The sequence below is a fragment of the Bos indicus genome, chromosome 8 (assembly GCF_029378745.1).
Source record: "Bos indicus isolate NIAB-ARS_2022 breed Sahiwal x Tharparkar chromosome 8, NIAB-ARS_B.indTharparkar_mat_pri_1.0, whole genome shotgun sequence".
Classification (NCBI taxonomy): domain Eukaryota; kingdom Metazoa; phylum Chordata; class Mammalia; order Artiodactyla; family Bovidae; genus Bos; species Bos indicus.
The window spans coordinates 11337947-11359459 of record NC_091767.1 but is presented as its reverse complement, the minus strand read 5'-3'; the positions used below and the strand labels follow the sequence as shown (position 1 = coordinate 11359459).

Below are 21513 nucleotides of genomic sequence, written 5' to 3'. Positions count from 1 at the left end.
CAAAGTAAATCTGACAGTCTTTTGCTCTAGAGTTTCTAAAATACTTCTGAAATGTCTCCAGAAAGCCTTTAAAGCAAAGTGTGCTGTAATTTCTGTACTTATTTTTATTGCAGCATTTCATTCCGTTGTATACTTTCACATCAACTAAAGTACAGTGTAAGAAAAAACTATCATGTGACTAAACAATTTTCTACGTTCTGTTTTCCAGATTAAAAATGGCCAGAAAAAGTAGGTGACTGACCATATTATTATTTAGCCTGTCCAGTTTTTACTTATTGTTAGATAATTCAGTCTCAAATTGTACAGAGAGAATGGCACAGGTTGGGAAGAAACAGACAACACATATGTGAGTAAACTTTATTACTTTTCCAGAAAATACTTTAAATAAGTTGGTAATGTAGCAACAAACTTAGGCCCATACACCTTTGAAATTTTAAAGTAATCTTCAATGATGTTGATCGGGAAATTCTTTCATGGGTGGGATTACTTCTCCAGTCTCCAGAATTGTATCACCCTAGAAAAACAAAGGTGCATTAGTGATAAATCTTGTCAGCAGAGGTAACAGTTCCCCTTCGAGCTCATCTGGAAAACCTAGCTCAGTTCTGGCATTCAAACTTTAAAAATGACATAGGTAAAATAGAAGCTGTCTAAAGATAAGAAACCAGTATCCAAAATCTTAAGGAATAAGGAACAAATAGGGGAAGTTTTACTCGAACCAAACAACCACAAAGAACATGAAAGTTGTGTTTACAAAGTGACAGAAGGATGATCTTTATTTGCTTGGCCCCCCAAAATAGGAGAAGCCCTAGAAAGAAGTTGTGGGAAACAGCTTCACTTCAATACAAGGTGGTATATATTCCCAGCAACTAAATATGGTAGGCAGCTGCCAGTTACTGTTTGGCTCGGAACAGATATTAGAGACAGACCTGCAGACTTTGCCCAGGCAGCTGGTCCAGCTGTCTTTCCAGCTTTCCAAACCTAGATACAGCGTGTGTTGCAGAACAGGAGGGGACTTTAAAGCTAGAACCAAGTAGTGTGAATCTTGGAACCCTCCACTGACAAGCTGTATAATTTTAGGCAAAGTACTTAGTTTTCACTTCAGCTCTCTCTTTAAGACCGCAGATTCCATAAGCCTCACAGTCCATGAATTGACTGAGTAGGGCAGAATTATCCCATCACCACCTGCCATTCCCTGTCCTGGTTGCTCAGGACTATAAACTTGTATTAGTGTAAGCCAGTAAACATTTTGGGGAAAACCTGTTTCCACAGCTAGCTTTACCCTGACACAGAAATTAATAACCTGAACTGGTATGAATGCTGCTGTAATAAAAATTGAACTATATGGCACTGGCTTAGCAAATCTGGCTTCAAGCCACTGGCACTGGAGGCTAAGAGATGGAAACAAAAGGCACTAATCACTTAGAAGCACCAATAACTTAGAGGTTCTAGGAGAAGTACCTGGAAAAAAGTTAGAGTGTGGGTTTAACTACTACACTAATGGCCACCTTAGGAATGTACTTTAAGAAACGTAAGCCCAGGTTAAGAAGTGGCTGATTTGAGAAGAGAAATAAAAATAAGAATCTAAAAATTCAGGACCATGCAATATTAGAAAATCAGATGAATTGTTTCTGAATCTCTAAAGAGTAGGAGCTAACACTGAGAAGATTCTGAGAAGCCCATAAAGCTGAGTAAACACAGGGACCCAGCACCATGCAAAGATCAGACTGAAGCCAAGGTAGCCCTTGAGCCAGAGTATGTCTCAGTGGCTTCCACACAGCTGCCACTGAGTAGACAGCAGCAGGGTGAGGACAATGGAATGAAAGAACTTGGTAACTATGTACAAACCACAGATACTGGCAGGTGGGGCTGACTAGAAGCACAAAGATTAGATTCCTACCAAGTTTTTCTTTCCATGCCTGCCAAATGTGAGAACTAGATGGTCCAAGAACCCAAACATACAGAAACAAAAGCCTGTGATTGTTTTCTCTGGCCCTCAACCTTCTGTGAACCTGAGGTGGACTTTAAAGGCTATACAACCCTAAGAAGGGCATGTTTCACAGTCCTCATTTTAGATGTGGTCTAGATCGATAAAGAAAAACAAAGGATGCGCCCCCGTGATGCTCCCCCCCAGGAGTCAGGAAGAACAATGAACAAAGGTGTTTCCTCCAGAAGCAAAATCAGTCCCATTCAAATAACCTTTGACCAGTGGGGTTTCAGAACCAAGTGACTGCTATGCTGTCCACAGCATAGCATAATAATGGCCGTGGTTGGGGGGACAAGGGATACAGTTCACTTGTCATTGATCCTCAAATCTCTAAGAGAAGAATCTCCAAAATTAACCCTGACAGATATTACTGTGCATCATCTGGCAGTCTAAGGTTGCATTGATGGAATGGGATCTTGGGGTTTCTCCCAAGGAAAAGGTCTTGTGTTACATGTGTGGGAAGAAGGAAGCAGAGAGCCATTTGTTGACTAGAAAGATAGACTGTGGCAGAGACTCCAGGTATGGGAGGCTGGGAAATATAAAAAAGCACAAAGATATCTGGGTCCATAAGAATAAGTCCTGGCCAATAGGACTTGAAGTGATGTAAGCTACATCCAAGCTTAGACCTTAAAATCATCCTCTGAGATATTCAACCCTGTGATCTTGGAGCTGCATATTCTCAATGGCCTAACTATAATTGTCTGATCTATACTAGTCTGTGATATCAACAGGAAATAAACTTTTGGTAAGCCATTGAGATTTGGGGGTTTATTTCTTACTGTCTATCCTATTCCAAGGTATGTACAGATGAGCACTCTTCAGGTCCTCAAAGGAGCAACTTCTCAAATGGGTCAATGGTACAGAAACAGGAAAGAACCACAGTAGCAAAAAATACTGGTCTTCTAAAGAGATCCTCCTCCTTTTCCTTCAAACAGTAATGGCAAAATAAATAACAAACATATAAATGGAAGAATAAATAAATTACCTAACTGGTTGAAACCAGCAAGATAAATGAGGCTAACTGGGCCCTGACAAACACCAATTATACACAAATACAGAAGAAATCTCCTTTTTCCTAAAGCAGAATTCCAACTGGAAGAGTTAGCCAATTTTGGTGGTTCTCCCTAAAATTCCCTTCTGCTGCAGTTGTCAATGGATTATTGTGACTATGTCATTTGATGGAAGCAAGAATCTACAGTTTTGTCTTCTAGAAGTACATAAGTTAGAAATTGATGGTAATTCATTATCTGTGACTAGAAATGGGAAAAGAACATAACATGTATTTGACTCTGCTAAACAATAACCTCATGAACAGCCAGCAAAATACCAACTGACTAATAAGTAACCTTTTAATGGTAAAAAAAAAAAATCATTTTAAATTAGGTTAATAGCCTACATATCCATAGTGTACAATTTAAAGCACACAATAACATTTTAAATTCACATATGGAGAGATTATGGTCAAACTGTCACAGGAAATGATAATAAGTCTGAAAATAATAAAAGAATTCAGTTGCTCTTGTAATGCCCAGGTGTCTGCTCAGGACAGTGCCCTAAATCCTTAACCCACATGAAACAGGGCACCAGTGAAAAACTATTGGGACTTTCAATTCACTTTAGGACTACAAAAGTCACACAAGTTTTACAGCCAGGGTGAAAAGAATGTGCCCATGTCCTAAGTTTAACTCCAGTTGCTACATCACACTATTTCCTCCCTTTTTTTTTTTTTTTAAAGAGTATGCAATAGGTACTTAAAACTTTCAGCAAGAAGAATTTTAGTCTAATGATCATTTGGGAAGGGAGAGAGAAATATAAGCAAAAGAAAAAGTAGATGTTTTAAGACTTACTGGAAATATTCTGGGCTTCTTTTCAACGATGGTATATGGTTTTGTCTGCAATAAAAGTAATTCTGTTAATTATGGTTTTAGAGTTTTTTCTAAAATACATTGATCATATCCCAAATTTTTACTAAGCTTCAGGCTCATATATTCAATTATTTACTCAAGACTACTTGATCAAACAGGCATTGCAAACTTAGCCAGGCCCAACACTTAACATCCCTCAGCCCCAAACTATTCCCAATCTCTGCAACAGCACTTTCATTCTCCTAGTTACAAAGGCCGAAACCCCGGGCTTGGTAGATCCTGCTGACTCCACCTTGAGGATTTATCCTGAATCTCAGTGCTTCTCACCACTTCTAATATACTACTACCCTTGTCCAAGCTGCTCCCATTTTTTCACCTACTAGTCTCTTGACTTCTGCATGTGCCCTCCTACAGTCTATTCTCCACACTGCAGAAAGAGTGATTTTTTTTTTTTTTTATATTTATTTACTTGGCTGCACTGGGTCTTAGTTGCAGCATGCAGGATCTTTAGTTGTGGCATGCGGGCTCTTAGCTGCAGCATATGGGATCTAGCTCCCTGACCAAGGATCGAACCTAGGCCCTCTGAATCGGGAGCTCAGAGTCTTAACCACTGGACCACCACGGAAGTTCCTACAGTGATTAAGATGCATCACTCCTCTGCTCAAAGTTGCATAATTCTTAAGAAAAAATAAAAAAAGCCAACGTCCTTGGCCAACTCTCCGATCTCATACTACCTCCCCCCACCCCACCGCCTGCACTGTAGTCGCAGTGGCTCCTCTGCGTTAGTACAACCTGTAAGGCCTGCCTGTGCCTCAGAACCCTCCCACCTCATGATTCTTCTGCCTGAAGTGCTTTTCTCCATATCCTCAGTTCATTAACGTTTTTCAAAGAGCATTTCCTCAAAGAAGCTTAATTAGAATAGCAGTGCCTGTCATTCTCTAGTCTTTTACCCTTAAGTTTTTCTTCTAGAGACTTAACCACCTCCGGTAACATTATCTTGCAACATTTGCTTATCTATTTACTGCCAGTCTCCAAGACTAGAACAAACATTTCATGAAGACAGGGACTCAATCTGCCTTGTTCAGTGCTGTATCCCTACAGTGTTTAGAACAGTGCCTTGTACACAGGAAGTGCTAAATAAAGGTACTTATTAAGCACACACATCTGTACAAGATACCACACCAGAAATTTAAAAGATTATTGGCATGATGTAAGACTTAGGCAAATTGGAATCAAAAGCAGGAGAGAAGCTCATAAAACAATGTGAGGACATTCAAATGTCTCTAAAAACTGCCACCAGAGGCAAGAAGATAGTGAAATATCTTCACAGAGAATGTTCAATTTAATGCAGCATAAAGGTATTAGCTGAAGTGAACTGGCTATAACAGTACTGAGGATGCAGGCCTACCCAAACCAAGAGAAAGAGTAAGGTAAAGGAGAGGCCTGTGGACATCTACTGACCCCAAACCTGTACTTATGTCCATCTGTCCAGGAAAAATCATCTAGAAGTATGAATTCCTCAGATAAGCCACCATATCAATGGCTCAAATTGTCAACCCAGCAACTGCAGGTAGTTAAAATCTTTTTCTCTGAGGAGATAAGTATTTTTTCCATCCTAGAAATATTCAGTTAAATATAGCTATGACAAGGTAAATTAAGCCAGGGTATAAACAGGTGAATGTCAAATTTAATAAGGATTCTAGTTAAAATGCATTTAAATGTGTGAATTTTAAATTTAAAAAGATTTTCCTTTGAGTCTCAGTGAACTCCGGAAGTTAGTGATGGACAGGGAGGCCTGGCGTGCTGCGATTCATGGGGTCGCAAAGAGTCAGACACGACTGAGCGACTGATCTGATCTGAACTGTTTTTCGCGATTCATGGGGTCGCAAAGAGTCGGACACGACTGAGTGACTGATCTGATCTGATCTGAATGTGTCCTGTAAAATTCAGCAGTCCCCAACATTTTTGGCACCAGGGGTCAGTTTCCTGGAAGATAATCCTTCCATGGGGGTGAGGCAGGGAGTGGTTTCAGGATAATTCAAGCACATTACATTTACTGTCACTTTATTTCTATTATTATTACATCAGCTCCATCTCAGATCATTATTTCTATTATTATTACATCAGCTCCATCTCAGATCATTAGGCATTAGAACCTGGAGGTTGGTCCTGAGGTTGGGACCCCTGTCATAAATACTTAAAGATAAAACTGAATATATAAAATATATAAATGCAGCTTAAAACATTTAAGAGAATTTGATGATGTTTGTAAGTAGAATTGTTTTATGGAAATTCAATTTGAATTATCCAAAGATAATAAGAACAAAGAAAAAAGACTGTTCATATTTTACTAGATGTATTATCTAGTTAACAGAATTTTAAAATTGAATTAAAAAAATCAAAAGTTTTTAAATTTGAAACTAAGAAATTGAATATTAATTTATACTTCAGGTAACTGGAACAGTTATTCCTGCACATAAAAACCACTCTTAGATGTTTAAAACAAATTTCACAGACAGTAACATTTTTTCTTCTCTAGGGTCCTGCATGTTAAGACATTGAAAAAAATAAGAGGTATAACGATACAAGGCTACCCTCATAGCCCAGTCAGTAAAGAATCTGCCTGCAGTGCAGAAGACCCAGGTTTGATTCTTGGGTTGGGAAGATCCCCTGGAGAAGGAAATGGCAACCCACCCCAGTAATCTTGCCTGGAGAATCCCATGGACAGAGGAGCCTGGCGGGCTGCAGTCCATAGTGTCGCAAGAGTTGGACACAACTTAGTGACTAAACCACCACCACCAGGATTCAAAGCCGGCTGTGGACGTGTAGGTGAACATGGATACAAAACTTTGTTTAAGCTTGTCAACGACAGAAATGTAAACCACACTCTGACCCTTAGCCATGCACTGTTCGCCCCCTTTCCATGGCTGAAGAACGATTTTCTGTTGGTTTATAAAATGAAACACTAACCCCCAGTTCTTCATCCCCCTGGCCTCCACTAATCTCATGTTTCTACCATGTGAGACAGCCCACGTCCACTCAGACTTCCACAGAAACTGACCGGGCAGCACACGCGCCTAAGCACATTTACCTCCTCCCCATCTCCAGAAAGCCTTCCTTCACAAAGTCCTACTTATAACTTAAGTTGTGGAGGAAGAAATTTTCCTCTACCTTTCTAGGCTCTTCTGGTTGGTCTAAGAATTAAGTTGACATGAGACAGATTAATAGGAGAAAAGCAAACAAAATTCAGTAACATGTACACATGGGAGAGACCCAGGAGAACCAAGTAACTCCCCAAATGAGTTAAATACCATCTTAGGCTAAAGACAAAAAAGGACGCTGGGAGTAAGTGTTTGGGACTTCATTGGAGAGGGAGGCAATTCACATGGAGATGGAAAAGCAAAAGTTCGGGAAACAAACGTCTGCTGGACCATGAGAGACGATGGAACACAGTAGGGAATTTCAACAGCCTTTGCTAGGTTCCTTCCTGTCTACTACATCTAGAGTTCATATTATAGTTATCTATGGTGATAGTTCCCTTCTTAGAACAGGTCTTCTAATCTACATTATTTTAAGAAGTTAGTGAAAGTGTTAGCGGCTCAGTCTTAACCAATTCTTGTGACCTAATAGACTGTAGCCCGCCAGGCTTCTCTGTCCATGGAATTTCTCCAGACAAGAATACTGGAGTGGGTAGCCATTCCCTTCTCCAGGGGATGGTCCTGACCCAGGGACTAAATCCGGGTCTCTTGCATTGCAGGCAGATTCTTCACCATCTGAACCACCAGGGAAGCTCTATCTCTTGTCTAACACTGACCAATAGAAACATAATGGGAGTGGCTTATGTCATTTTAATCTGCATGCCAAAGAGACATTGTGGAGTGGCAAATTTTGCTACCCTGAACTTTCAAGGCTAAAAATTTTAGAGTCAAAATGACTGTGAAATTTTATTTCATCCCCACCTTGCGTTATTTCTTTAAAAAGTATCTTCTGGCTCACTACTACCTAATCAGATTCTCATCAACTAACATCCAGTAAACTGAAACAGCCTCTGCTGATTTGCTTGACATCAGTACTTTCCTCCCTCCAACTCGCCCTACAGTTCTATGTTTTTATGTTTTCCTAAATAGATGACTTCAGTTCAGTAGCTCAGTTGTGTCCGACTCTTGGCGACCCCATGGACTGCAGCATGCCAGGCTTCCCTGTCCATTACCAACTCCCAAGCTTGCTCAAACTCTTGTCCATTGAGTTGGTGATGCCATCCAACCATCTGATCCTCTGTTATCCCCTTCTCCTCCTGTCTTCAATCTTTCCCAGCATCAGGGTCTTTTCAAATGAATCAGTTCTTTGCATCAGGTGGCCAAAGTACTGGAGCTCAAGATCCAACCAGTCCAGGGGACTCTCAAGAGTCTTCTCCAACACCACAGTTCAGAAGCATCAATTCTTCAGTGCTCAGCTTTCTTTATGGTCCAACTCTCACATCCATACGTGACTACTGAAAAAACCATAGCCTTGACTAGACGGACCTTTGTTGGCAAAGTAATGTCTCTGCTTTTTAATATGCTGTCTAGGTTGGTCACAGCTTTTCTTCCAAGGAGTGTCTTTGACTGCAGCATGGCTGCAGTCAAAATCTGCAGTGATTTTTGATCCCAAGAAAATAAAGTCACTGTTTCCAAAATAGATCAAGCCCCCTAAACACAAACCTTCAAGTTACAAACTTTCAAAGATGTAAATGTGTCTGCATACCCAATCATGTAAGGCCTGAGTGAAATTGCAGCTTGCCCTCCATCTCCTATTGCTGATAATCCTTCAGCTCTATCATCTTCCACCCCCTCTCCCTCCTCCAGTTAGTAACTCTTTTTACTCATTCACCTGATGCCAGCCCCTGTATGTCAGCTGTTGTACTGTACTCCTGTACTTTTCAAGGTACTGTTGTTGTTCACTGTCACTTTTATGTATTATTTGTGTGAAAAATACTATACTGTACTGTTGTACTGTATATTACAGTAGCTCTTTCAAATCCTGAAAGATGATGCTGTGAAAGTGCTGCACTCAATATGCCAGCAAATTTGGAAAACTCAGCAGTGGCCACAGGACTGGAAAAGGTCAGTTTTCATTCCAATCCCAAAGAAAGGCAATGCCAAAGAATGTTCAAACTACCGCACAATTGCACTCATCTCACACGCTAGTAAAGTAATGCTCAAAATTCTCCAAGCCAGGCTTCAGCAATATGTGAACCATGAACTTCCTGATGTTCAAGCTGGTTTTAGAAAAGGCAGAGGAACCAGAGATCAAATTGCCAACATCCGCTGGATCATGGAAAAAGCAAGAGAGTTCCAGAAAAACATCTATTTCTGCTTTATTGACTATGCCAAAGCCTTTGACTGTGTGGATCACAATAAACTGTGGGAAATTCTGACCACCTGACCTGCCTCTTGAGAAATCCATATGCAGGTCAGGAAGCAACAGTTAGAACTGGACATGGAACAATAGACTGGTTCCAAATAGGAAAAGGAGTATGTCAAGGCTGTATATTGTCACCCTGCTTATTTAACTTCTATGCAGAGTACATCATGAGAAATGCTGGGCTGGAAGAAGCACAAGCTGGAATCAAGATTGCCAGGAGAAATATCAATAACCTCAGATATGCAGATGACACCACCCTTATGGCAGAAAATGAGGAGGAACTCAAAAGCCTCTTGATGAAAGTGAAAGAGGAGAGTGAAAAAGTTGGCTTAAAGCTCAACATTCAGAAAATGAAGATCATGGCATCTGGTCCCATCACTTCATGGGAAATAGATGGGGAAACAGTGGAAACAGTGTCAGACTTTATTTTTCTGGGCTCCAAAATCACTACAGATGGTGACTGCAGCCATGAAATTAAAAGACGCTTACTCCTTGGAAGGAAAGTTATGACCAACCTAGACACCATATTCAAAAGCAGAGACATTACTTTGCCAACAAAGGTTCGTCTAGTCAAGGCTATGGTTTTTCCAGTGGTCATGTATGGATGTGAGAGTTGGACTGTGAAGAAGGCTGAGCGCCGAAGAATCGATGCTTTTGAACTGTGGTGTTGGAGAAGACTCTTGAGAGTCCCTTGGACTGCAAGGAGATCCAACCAGTCCATTCTGAAGGAGATCAGCCCTGGGATTTCTTTGGAAGGAATGATGCTAGAGCTGAAACTCCAGTACTTTGGCCACCTCATGTGAAGAGTTGACTCATTGGAAAAGACTCTGATGCTGGGAGGGATTGGGGGCAGGAAGAAAAGGGGATGACAGAGGATGAGATGGCTGGATGGCATCACCGACTCGATGGACGTGAGTTTGAGTGAATTCCGGGAGTTGGTGATGGACAGGGAGGCCTGGCATGCTGTGATTCATGGGGTTGCAAAGAGTCGGACACGACTGAGCAATTGAACTGAACTGAACTGTATATACAGTATTATACAGTATATATAAAACAGTATATAAAACTGCCTATACAGTATTATACTGTATGATACTGTACTATTATGCAGTATATATACTGTATAATACTGTGCTGTTACAGTACAGTACTTCATAGACCACTGTGTTAGTTGGGTACCTAGGCTAACTTGGTTGGACTTAAAAAAACTGGATTTAATGAACGTGCTCTCAGAATGGAATTCATTCATATGTAGGAGACTTACTGTATATCACTTTATCAACTCACTCCCCTATTTAAAAATGGAAAGCTTCTCACTGCCTGCCACACAGAATTCAACATGCATAAAACCAACCTCCTATCATCATCACCACCACACTCCAGTATAAATAACCTCCTCACCTCATTCAGGTTCTGACACTTTACTCTGGCTGGCTTGCTGCAGCTCTCCAAACAGGTACACTCATCAACCCGCCACCCCCCAACCCATTCAGGACTTAACACTCATCACTGGGTACGAGAATATCCTCCTCAGTCTTTGGGTTATAAAACTCCACGCTGGGCAGGCAACTATCACCACTCTTCTTCCATTCCACTCCCTGAAATGTGCTCTTTCCTCACCGTGCCTGGGATCTAACACCCTACACCAAGGTATGCTGGGCTAAGTCGCTTCAGTCGTGTCTGACTCTTTGCAACCCTATGGACTGTAGCCCACACCAGGCTCCTCTGTCCATGGGATTCTCCAGGCAAGAATATTGGAGTGGGCTGCCGTGCCCTCCTCCAGGGGATCCTCCCGACCCAGGGATCAAACCCGTGTCTCATGTCTCCAGCATTGGCAGGCAGGTTCTTTACCACTAGTGCCACCGGGAGAGCCCCCACCAAGGTATCCCAAGCCTTTAAAATAAGGCAACAGGCTGAGTTCCATCATCACATGCAGATGTTCTGGACACACTGAATTCTAAAGAAAGTAAGTTGTGAAAAACCAGATAGAACAAAGGAAAAGGAAATGATGACAAAGACCTTTATCCATTTTGAATTCTATCTTATATCAGATCTGTGCTCAATAAAAAAGGAGCAGAAATTCTGTTCTCTTTTCCAGACTCAGGACCCCAATTCTGCACCAGTATTATTAGATCAACTACATTCCTGATCATTAAAACATCATTTCTACAAGGAAATACGATTCAAGTTGTAACCAACTAATATAAAGATTAAATTTTCTGGGACATTCCTGGTGGCTCTGTGTTAAGTGCATCAGGCTGCCAGTGCAGGAGACATGGCTTCGATCCCAGATCTGCGAAGACCCTACATGCTGCGGGGATGCCCGTGCATCACAAATACTGAAGCATGCGCACCCTCAAGGCTGTGCTCTGCAACAAGAGAAGTCACTGCAGTGAGAAGCCTGCATGCTGCAACTAGAAAAAGCCCCCGCGAGAAAAGTCCGTGTAGCAATGAAGACCCAGCACAGCCAAAAATAATACATAAATAAACTTATTTTTAAAAATTAACTTTCTGAAAAACCATGCATTAGTTAAGTTTCATTAAACCATCTACTGAAAAGGATTCAAAGTAATTCAAGATCAGTTATAAGGTCTTGAACTTATAACTTATAAGTTATAAGATCAGAGGAGGGTAAGGCAAACCCATAGAGGAAATAATTTTGTACAATATTAACAATATATTCTGGGATTTCCCTGGTGGTCCAGTAGTTAAGAATTTGCCTGTCAATGCCGGGGACACAAGTTCCAACCCTGGTCGGGGAAGATCCCACATGCCATGGGGCAACTTAGCCTATGTGCCACAACTACTGAGCCCACTGCCCTAGAGCCTGTCCTTCGCAACAAGAGAAGCCACCACAATGAGAAGCCAGTGCCCTGCAACGTAGAGCGGCTCCCACTCGCTGCACCTAGAGAAAGCCTGCCCACAGCAACAAAGACCCAGCACAGTCAAGTATACTCAAATAAATAAATATTTTTAAAATAAATAAATTCTGGAAAACACATACTTAAAGCATACTTACAGTCACGTGATACTTGAGATAATAATGAATAATCCAGACAGGAATAAGTACATGAGTAAAAGCAAAGATACTGTGTCGATATGTCTTATAGATCTGGAGGAGAAAAAAAATACATGAGATAAATAGATTTCTCACTTTTTTTTTGCCAAACTACAGTAATATATGCATAGATGCATGCCTTTAAAAAGACTTCTAAAAATATCCTTAATATAAATTTATGATAAAATATGGCATTAAAAAATGAGAGTAAGTTTCACTGATTTAACCAGAGTAACCAAAACTATAGAATTTTCAGGTAAACTCATTTCCCTGATTTATCAACGTCAGATACGCACGATCAACACCATTTATCAACGTCAGATACGCACGATCAACACAACACATTCCACATGTAGGGTGGACAACCTTGAGTACACTAATGCTAGAAAAAGAATGTTTTACCTACTGGGATAAGGGTGGCCCAAGCTCACTTTGAGGTGCCTTTACACATGCTGTTTTTAAAAAGAAAGGCAAAGGACAGCTAAAAATGGAGTTTTTCCATGGCAGCCAATTTCAGTGAAAGAGACCTATCCTTTCAGGGAATGGATAACCTAGATTATAAGTGCTATAATAGATATGATTATGGAAGAGAACGTTAACTCTTAAGTAAGGCAAGACAGATTTCAACAAATGATTATTTCCTTAAATCACTGGCTGTCAATTTTCAATCAGTGGCTGCCAGTGAGTAATATCAGAGATACAAACTGGGAGAGGGGAGGAGAGTTGAATTTTACCACCATAAATTAGCATTGAATACGTTCTTTGACAGACTTTGTAGCACAGTAAGAAAGTAGATACACATGGATTTCAAAGTGAACTCCTTCTATTACTAGCCCTGTGACCATGGGTAAATCACTGAATTTTTGTAGGTCTCCATTCCCACACACTTACAATAAGGATGAGGAAAGTTTCTACATTACAGCAGTAAAAACTTAAGTTTTTTATTTATTTTTTAATTTAATTTAATTTTACTTTTTAACTTACAATATTGTATTGGTTTTGGCATATATCAAAATGAACCCGCCACAGGTATACATGTGTTCCCCATCCTGAACACACATAAAAGTGCCAGGCACAAAGTAAGCACCCAAGTGTTATTTATTACCACTATTATTAGCCAAAGTCCCAAGGAATTCTGAGATACAGTATTCATCACCCATAACTGATGTGACTTAACAACGGCTTTAAGAAAATGTGAAGAGACCCCGAAAATAAAGACAACACTTGAATGATCTTCTGCAGAGTAAAGCCCAGGAATGACACCCTTAAACAAAAGAATGCGTTAAATGTACATGGTGGTTAAGGAAGTTCAGTTCAGTTCAGCTCAGTCGTGTCTGACTCTTTGCAACCCTATGGACTGCAGCATGCCAGGCCTCCCTGTCCATCACCGACTCCCAGAGTTTACTCAAACTCATGTCCATCGAATCGGTGATGCCATCCAACCATCTCATCCTCTGTCGTCCCCTTCTCCTCCCGCCTTCAATCTTTCCCAGCATCAGGGTCTCTTCAAATGAGTCAGATCTTCGAATCAGGTGGCCAAAGTATTGGAGTTTCAGCTTCAACATCAGTCCTTCCAATAAACACTCAGGACTGATCTCTTTTAGGATGGACTGGTTGGATCTCCTTGCAGTCCAAGGGACTCTCAAGAGTCTTCTCCAACACCACAGTTTAAAAACATCAATTCTTTGGCACTCAGCTTTCTTTATAGTCCAACTCTCACATCCATACATCACTACCAGAAAAACCGTAGCCTTGACTAGACGGACCTTTGTTGGCAAAGTAATGTCTCTGCTTTTGAATATGTCTGCTGCTGCTGCTGCTGCTGAGTCGCCTCAGTTGTATCCGACTCTATGCGACCCCAGAGACGGCAGCCCACCAGGCTCCCCGGTCCTTCGGATTCTCCAGGCAAGAACACTGGAGTAGGTTGCCATTTCCTTCTCCAATGCATGAAAATGAAAAGTGAAAGTGAAGTCGCTCAGTTGTGTTCGACTCCTAGCGACTCCATGGACTGCAGCCTACCAGGCTCCTCCGTCCATGGGATTCTCCAGGCAAGAATACTGGAGTGCGGTGCCATTGCCCTCTCCATTGAGTATGTCTAGGTTGGTCCTAACTTTCCTTCCAAGGAGTAAGTGTCTTTTAATTTCATGGCTGCAGTCACCATCTGCAGTGATTTTGGAGCCCCAAAAAATAAAGTCTGACACTGTTTCCACTGTTTCCCCATTTATTTCCCATGAAGTGACGGGACCGGATGCCATGATCTTAGTTTTCTGAATGTTGAGCTTTAAGCCAACGTTTTCACTCTCCTCTTTCACTTTCATCAAGAGGCTCTTTAGTTCTTCTTCACTTTCTGCCACATAGGTGGTGTCATCTGCATATCTGAGGTTACTGATATTTCTCCCAGCAATCTCGAATACAGCTTGTGCTTCATCCAGCCCAGCATTTCTCATGATGTACTCTGCATAGAAGTTAAATAAGCAGGGTGACAATATACAGCCTTGATGTACTACTTTCCCGATTTGGAACCAGTCTGTTGTTCCACGCCCAGTTCTAACTGTTGCTTCCTGACCTGCATACAGATTTCTCAAGAAGCAGGTCGGGTGGTCTGGTATTCCCATCTCTTTCAGAATTTCCCACAGTTTATTGTGATCCACACAGTCAAAGGCTTTGGCATAGTCAATAAAGCAGAAGTAGATGATTCTCTGGAACTCTCTTGCTTTTTCGATGATCCAGCGGATGTTGGCAATTTGATCTCTGGTTCTTCTGCCTTTTCTAAAACCAGCTTGAACATCTGGAAGTTCATGGTTCCCGTATTGTTGAAGCCTGGCTTGGAGAATTTTGAGCATTACTTTACTAGCGAGTGAGATGAGTGCAATTGTGCAGTAGTTTGAGTATTCTTTGACATTGCCTTTCTTAGGGACTGGAATGAAAACTGACCTTTTCCAGTCCTGTGGCCACTGCTGAGTTTTCCAAATTTGCTGGCACAGCATCATCTTTTAGGATTCGAAATAGTTCAAATGGAATTCCATCACCTCCACTAGCTTTGTTTGTAGTGATGCTTCCTAAGGCCCACTTGACTTCACATTCTAGGATGTCTGGCTCTAGGTGAATGATCACACCATCGTGATCATCTGGGTCGTGAAGATCCCTTTTGTACAGTTCCTCTGTGTATTCTTGACACCTTTTCTTAATATTTTCTGCTTTTGTTAGGTCTATACTATTTCCGTAGTTTATTGAGCCCATCTTTGCATGAAATGTTCCCTTGGTATCTCTAATTTTCTTGAAGAGCTCTCTAGTCTTTCCCATTCTATTGTTTTCCTCTATTTCTTTGCACAGACCACTGAGGAAGGCTTTCTTATCTCTCCTTGCTATTCTTTGGAACTCTGCATTCAAATGAGTATATCTTTCCTTTTCTACTTTGCTTTTCGCTTCTCTTCTTTTCACAGCTATCAACAGCATATCAACAGAACCTTTTCTTTTACAGTAATTAACATGGAGCTGCATTACCAGCTAGAGGATTATCCTGCTTTCGGGTAGTCGAGTGTAGTGTTGGTCTGTGTAATCTCAACCTCAAAAATCACACAAGTGTCCTTGGATACTAAAATCATTGAATTTTAACTCTAGTGAATCCTTGGCCATCCTTCTGAGGAAAGGTTTCCTCAGTCAAAAGAAAGGCAAACCTGTACGTCCTGTATGACCTAGGCAGAGATTCGCCTCCTTCTTATCACACTTGAGAGCCAAAGGGCAAGACAATCCCAAAGCCATACAAGCTCCGAACTCCTGACTTCCAGTGCATGACTCTTGGGACCAGACGGAGTCCCAGACAAGCCGCAGTCTCGACTGAACCTGACTCTCCCTTGGGGAACTTCCGGGGGCAACGCGGCTATAGCGAACAGGTTGTCTCAGCAGCCAGGCCGTGGACTGCGATGGGACGAGAGTGGGTTGGGGTTGGGAAGGGCGGTCACTCACCACGTTCTTCCAGAGAGCTCCGTCTTGCAAAAATTTATTCCAGAATCGCTCCACAGGCGACACCCTCTGCGGAGGCAGCACGGGTTCCCGGGGGCTCAGCTCCTGATCTTTCAGCCATCGCCTTCTTAGCTCTCGCAGCTGCTGCAGCCGCAGTTTCTCCTCGGGCGTATACCCCGACATGTCGCTGCTGATACCAAGGCAGCAAGAGACGGCGCGCACCCGAACCAGGGTCTTGTCACTTACGCGCGCTCCCGCTCTGCAAAGCGACCTTGCGAGGACGCCTGGGAGCGGCGCGCCGTTATAACGTCACTCTGCTCCTGCCTCCGAGCGACTCCAACCTGCACGTAGTGGCTGGGCATGCGCAAAGCCCCGCACACCTCGCCGGCTGTACTGGTCTAAATTACCAGAAGGGGCGGCGGCGGGGATTCTCATTCTTCCAGTATCCAGCACACCAGTTCTTCCTTAACAGAACCTCTAGTCTTTCGACCTCTCATACTCTTCAGGTAACTAAGCGGCCCCCGCCCCCGCCCTACGGACCTACAGAGTCTGTGGAGACGTTAAGTCTTTTGTCAGTGACTGGAAAAGTGACCCTGAGCAGCTGTCTCAGTCTGTTCCTTCATCTGTTGCTGTTATTGTTTAGTTGCTAAGTCGTGTCTGACTCTTTTGCGACCCCTTGGACTGTAGCCGGCCAGGCTCCTCTGTCCATGGGATTTCCCAGGCAAGAATACTGGAATGAGTTGCCATACCCTTATCCAGGGGAATCTTCCTGACCCAGGGGTCTGCATTGCAGGCGGATTCTTTACAGCTGAGCTACTGGGGGAAGCCCTTCCTTCATCTGTACTGTAGAAGTAAAAAGAATCTCAATATATAGCAGAGTTGTACACATTCACCCTTTGATCCGGTATTCTCACTTCTAGAATTCTATCCTAAAGATATAGTAGTAAAAGTACATGCCATTGTTCACTGAAGCACCATATATATAATAAAATATGGAAATTCCTCAACAAATGGCTAGTTGAATAAATTGTAAACAAACGTAATGAAGTGAGTGCCTGAAAACATAATATTGTTCAGTGAAAAAAAAGCTACGTGGAGAGAAGTGTACATACTACCTTTTATCCATAAAAGGGAGGACAGTAGTAATGTTATATATAAATTTGCCTATGAAACGCCCTACGGACTATGGCCAACCCAGTAACCATGAATATCTCTAGCTCCTAGATTGTGATCTCTAAATACCATCTTCAATTAAAAGGAGCCAAGACTCCTTAGAGTAGTTAGTTGTTCTCGAAACATTTTGTTCCCTAAATCTCTTTAAATTCTTAAAATTGTGAGAGGGTCCCAAAGAGTTTGTTGATGTGGGTTATATCTATTGATGTTTAGTGCATTAGAAATTAAAACATGTAAAAACAAAAAAAATCTGTTAACAAAAACTACTTAGAAGAGTGCCATTGTAAATTTTTCTAATGTCTGGCTTAATAAATGACAGCAGAATTCTTAAAACTGCTTCTACATTCAATCATAATATCATACATCATGTAACCTTGGGGAACTCTGTATATATTTATGAGACAAAAAGAGTTTAAAAGAGCAAATAGCATCTTAGTATTTTTATGAAAATAATTGTGACCACGCAAACCCCATGATAGGATTACAGGGATGCCCAGGGGCTCCCCAATCACACTTTGAAAACCATCACTTTGGAGAAACAACTAATTTCACATTGGGGTTGGAAATGTAAAATAAGCCTGGAACATCTTATCTTAGCTGAAGGCAGGGAGGTTTTTAAAGACTAGTAGGGTGGTGTCAAAATGATTGAGGAGACAACTTGAATAGACTTACACTGGTCAAAGATGGAATGATTTGAGCATCAGTGAGTATTGTGACTTCAGTGGGTGAATGAAAAATATCAGATACATTTACATACATGATTTTTAAAATGATTTATGATTTTTAAAAATCATGATTTTTTTTCACTATGATTTAAAAAAAAAAAAAACCTTATTGGTCACTTTTTGATGGTGTTAGGGAAAGTGAAAGTGAAAGTGAAGTCGCTCAGTCGTGTAGGACTCTTTGTGACCCCAGTCCATGGGGTGTTAGGGAACCAACTCATTATTTTGAAAACTAAAAAGCAGAGGGAAAAATCAAGCGTTTTTCTGGCCTCATTATATAAATCATAAAGTAACAAAATAGTTGATAAGGAGAAATTTATTCAAAAAATCTAAAAACCTAATAAGAATAGATGGCATATTTAGAATACTACTATTTCGCAAACATTAGTTTGTTAATGAATCAATGCCCAGATCACGAGGTTGAGATCCTTGACAGAGAGCAACTGCGCCCCCTGGTGGAAGACTACCTCACTGCCTGTGAATAAGCCTTGCTAAACAAAAAACTGAACCTGAATCTGATCAAGTTTCTAGATCTAACCACTCATTTACAGGAAACATAGGAATAACATCAGAATGATATTAATACATTATGAAAAATCTAACTTGTAGAAACTTCAGACAAGCATCTCAGATTCTTTAAAAGAATATATGGAGGCGAGAGAGAGAACCTATAGATTAAGAGAAACAACAATAAGAAAACAAACAACCCAATTTAAAAACTGGCCAAAGATCTTAGCAGACACCTCACCAAAGAAGATATACAGATGGAAAGTAGGCATACGAAAAGATGCTCCACATCATATGTCATCAGGGAAATGCAAATTTAAACAATGCCACTACACACCCATTAGAAGTGCAAAAATTTGGAACACTGACAACATGAAATGCTGTGGGAGAGGGTTGTGGAGTAACAGGAACTCTCATCCAATGCTGGCAGAAATGCAAAATGGTATCACCACTCTGGAAGGCTGGAGGTTTCTTACAAAATGAAAATTTCTCTTACCTTAAAATCCTACAATTTTGTTCTTTGGTATTTACCAAAGGAGTCAGAAACTTACATCCACACAAAAACCTACCCACAAATGTTTACAGTACCTTTATTTATACCTGCCCAAACTTGGAAGCAACCAAGATGTCCTTCAGTAGGTGAATGTTTAAATAAACTGTGGTGCATCCAGACAGGGCTTCCCTAGCGGCTCAGATGGAGAGAATCTGCCTGCAACGTGGGAGACCTGGGATTCAGTTCCTGAGTTGGGAATATCTCCAGGGAGATACTCCTGGAGAAGGAAATGACAACTAACTCCAGTATTATTGCCTGGAGGATTCCATGAACTGAGGGATCTGGTGGGCTACAACCCATGGGGTCACAAAGAAAGAGTCAAACACAACTGAGAGAATTAAGTGTGCAATAGCATTATATCTTTAAAAACAAAAAAGGAAATACGTTAGCTTTAAAATACTTTATTGGGCTTTCCTGGTAGCTCAGCTGCTAAAGAATCCACCTGTAATGCAGGAGACCCTGGTCTGATTCCTAGGTTAGGAAGATGCCCTGGAGAAGGGACAGGCTACCCACTCCAGTATTCTTGGGCTTCCCTGGTGACTCAGACGGTAAAGAATCCACCTGTAATGCAGGAGATCTGGATTGGGAAGGTCCTCTGGAGGAGGGCATGGCAACCCGCTCTAGTATTCTTGCCTGGAGAATCCCCATGGACAGAGGAGCCTGCCGGGCTACAGTCCATGGGATCGCCAAGAGTCGGACACGACTAAGCAACTAAGCACAGTACAGCACATCCAGAAAATGGCATATTATTCTGTGCTGAAAAGAACTGAGCTATCAAGCCGATGAAAATACATGGAGGAATCTTACTGGCATATAGCTAAGGGAAAGAAGCCAAACTGAGAAAGTTACATGCTGTATGATTCCAACTACATGATGTTCTCTAAAAGACAAAACTATGGAGACAATAAAAGATGAGTGGTTGCTGGAGGGGTTGGGGGAGATAAACAGGAAGAGCACAGAGGATTTTAGGGGAGTAAAAATATTCTGCATGATACTATTATAATGATGGATGTGTTATCATACATTTGTCCAAACCCACTGAACTCACACCACCAAGAGAAAACACCATGGACTTTGTGTGATGTGATGTATCCATGTAGGTTCCATGTAGGTTCGTCGTTGGTTTAAAATAAAAGCACTATTCTGGTGAGACATGTTGATAATGGGGGAGGCTACACATGTGTGAGAATAGGCCATATACCTCCGTACTTTTCTCTCAATTTTATTATAAACCTAAAACTTGTCTAAATATTTTTTTAAAAGAGAGATAGTGAGGGAAATTTGGACCCTTTCTCAATCTTTTATGATAATAAGAAATTACTTTTCATTCTATATGTTATGATTTTGTGGTTGTATTTTTAAAGGGGCATTCTTATCTTTTAAATTTAACTTCTGAAATACTTATGAATGAAAGGACAGTAGCCTTCCAGGCCCCTCTGTCCATGGGATTCTCCAAGCAAGAATACTGGAGCGGATTGCCATGCTCTCCTCCAGGGGACCTTCCAGACCCAGGGACCAAATCCAACTCTCTTATGTCCTGCATTGGCAGGCGGGTTCTTTCCCACTAGTGCCCCTGGAAAACCTGCAATTTACTTCTAAATAATGAAAAATTAGTAATGAGTTGGTAATGCTTGAAGCTGACTAATAGGTAAGTGGGGGTTAATTATACTCCTCTCATATACTATTTTGTATATGAAATATTTTAAAAGATTTATGCCTTGAAGTAGTAAGCAAATTGTGTCTTTAAGCTCTTATTAACCCTCATTCTGTCTTATAACAGCTTAGGTGAGAGCTCTCATCTCTCTTATGATGAGATACAATCATTTGATAGTCATATTTGTGTAAGTCCCTGAGTGTTTAACTACCCCCAGAGAGGTTGTATAAAGCATTGATAGCCTAAATAAGTGTTTTCTTTGTGAGTAAAGACAGGGCTTCCCTGGTGATTCAGTGGTAAGGAATCCACCTGCCAAGCAGGAGCTGCAGGAGATGTGGGTTCGATCCCTGGTTTGGGAAGATCCCCTGGAAAATAAAATGGCAACCCACTCCAGTATTCTTGCCTGGGAAATCCCTTGGACAGAGAACCCTGGCTTGTTACAGTCCATGGGGGTCACAAAAGATTTGGACACAACTTAGCAACTAAACAACCAACCAAGAATTAAAGACATCTAGGAGAAGGCAATGGCACCCCACTCCACTACTCTTGCCTGTAAAATCCCATGGGTGGAGGAGCCTGGTGGGCTGCAGTCCATGGGGTCGCAAAGAGTCGAACACGACTAAGCGACTTC

General features: G+C 41.4%; 1 protein-coding gene and 1 long non-coding RNA gene across 4 annotated transcripts in view; one reads left to right on the top strand and one right to left on the bottom strand.

Annotated features, from left to right (window-relative positions):
• Window positions 1-343: 343 nt before the first annotated feature.
• On the bottom strand, window positions 344-16577 carry NDUFB6 (NADH:ubiquinone oxidoreductase subunit B6). The gene is made up of 4 exons (XM_019965851.2): window positions 16277-16577; window positions 12272-12364; window positions 3832-3876; window positions 344-514 (listed from the first exon to the last, which is right to left on the bottom strand). The coding sequence occupies exons 1-4, from the start codon at window positions 16454-16456 to the stop codon at window positions 446-448; spliced, it is 387 nt and encodes a 128-aa protein (XP_019821410.1). The 5' UTR covers window positions 16457-16577; the 3' UTR covers window positions 344-445.
• Window positions 16578-16603: 26 nt separating this feature from the next.
• The window catches only part of LOC109562818 (uncharacterized), a 37653-nt gene continuing 32743 nt past the window's right edge, over window positions 16604-21513 (top strand). For all 3 annotated transcript variants that reach the window (XR_011568001.1, XR_011568003.1, XR_011568002.1), the window contains exon 1: window positions 16604-16779. This is a non-coding gene — a long non-coding RNA (uncharacterized lncRNA). The remainder of the gene's footprint in view (window positions 16780-21513) is intronic.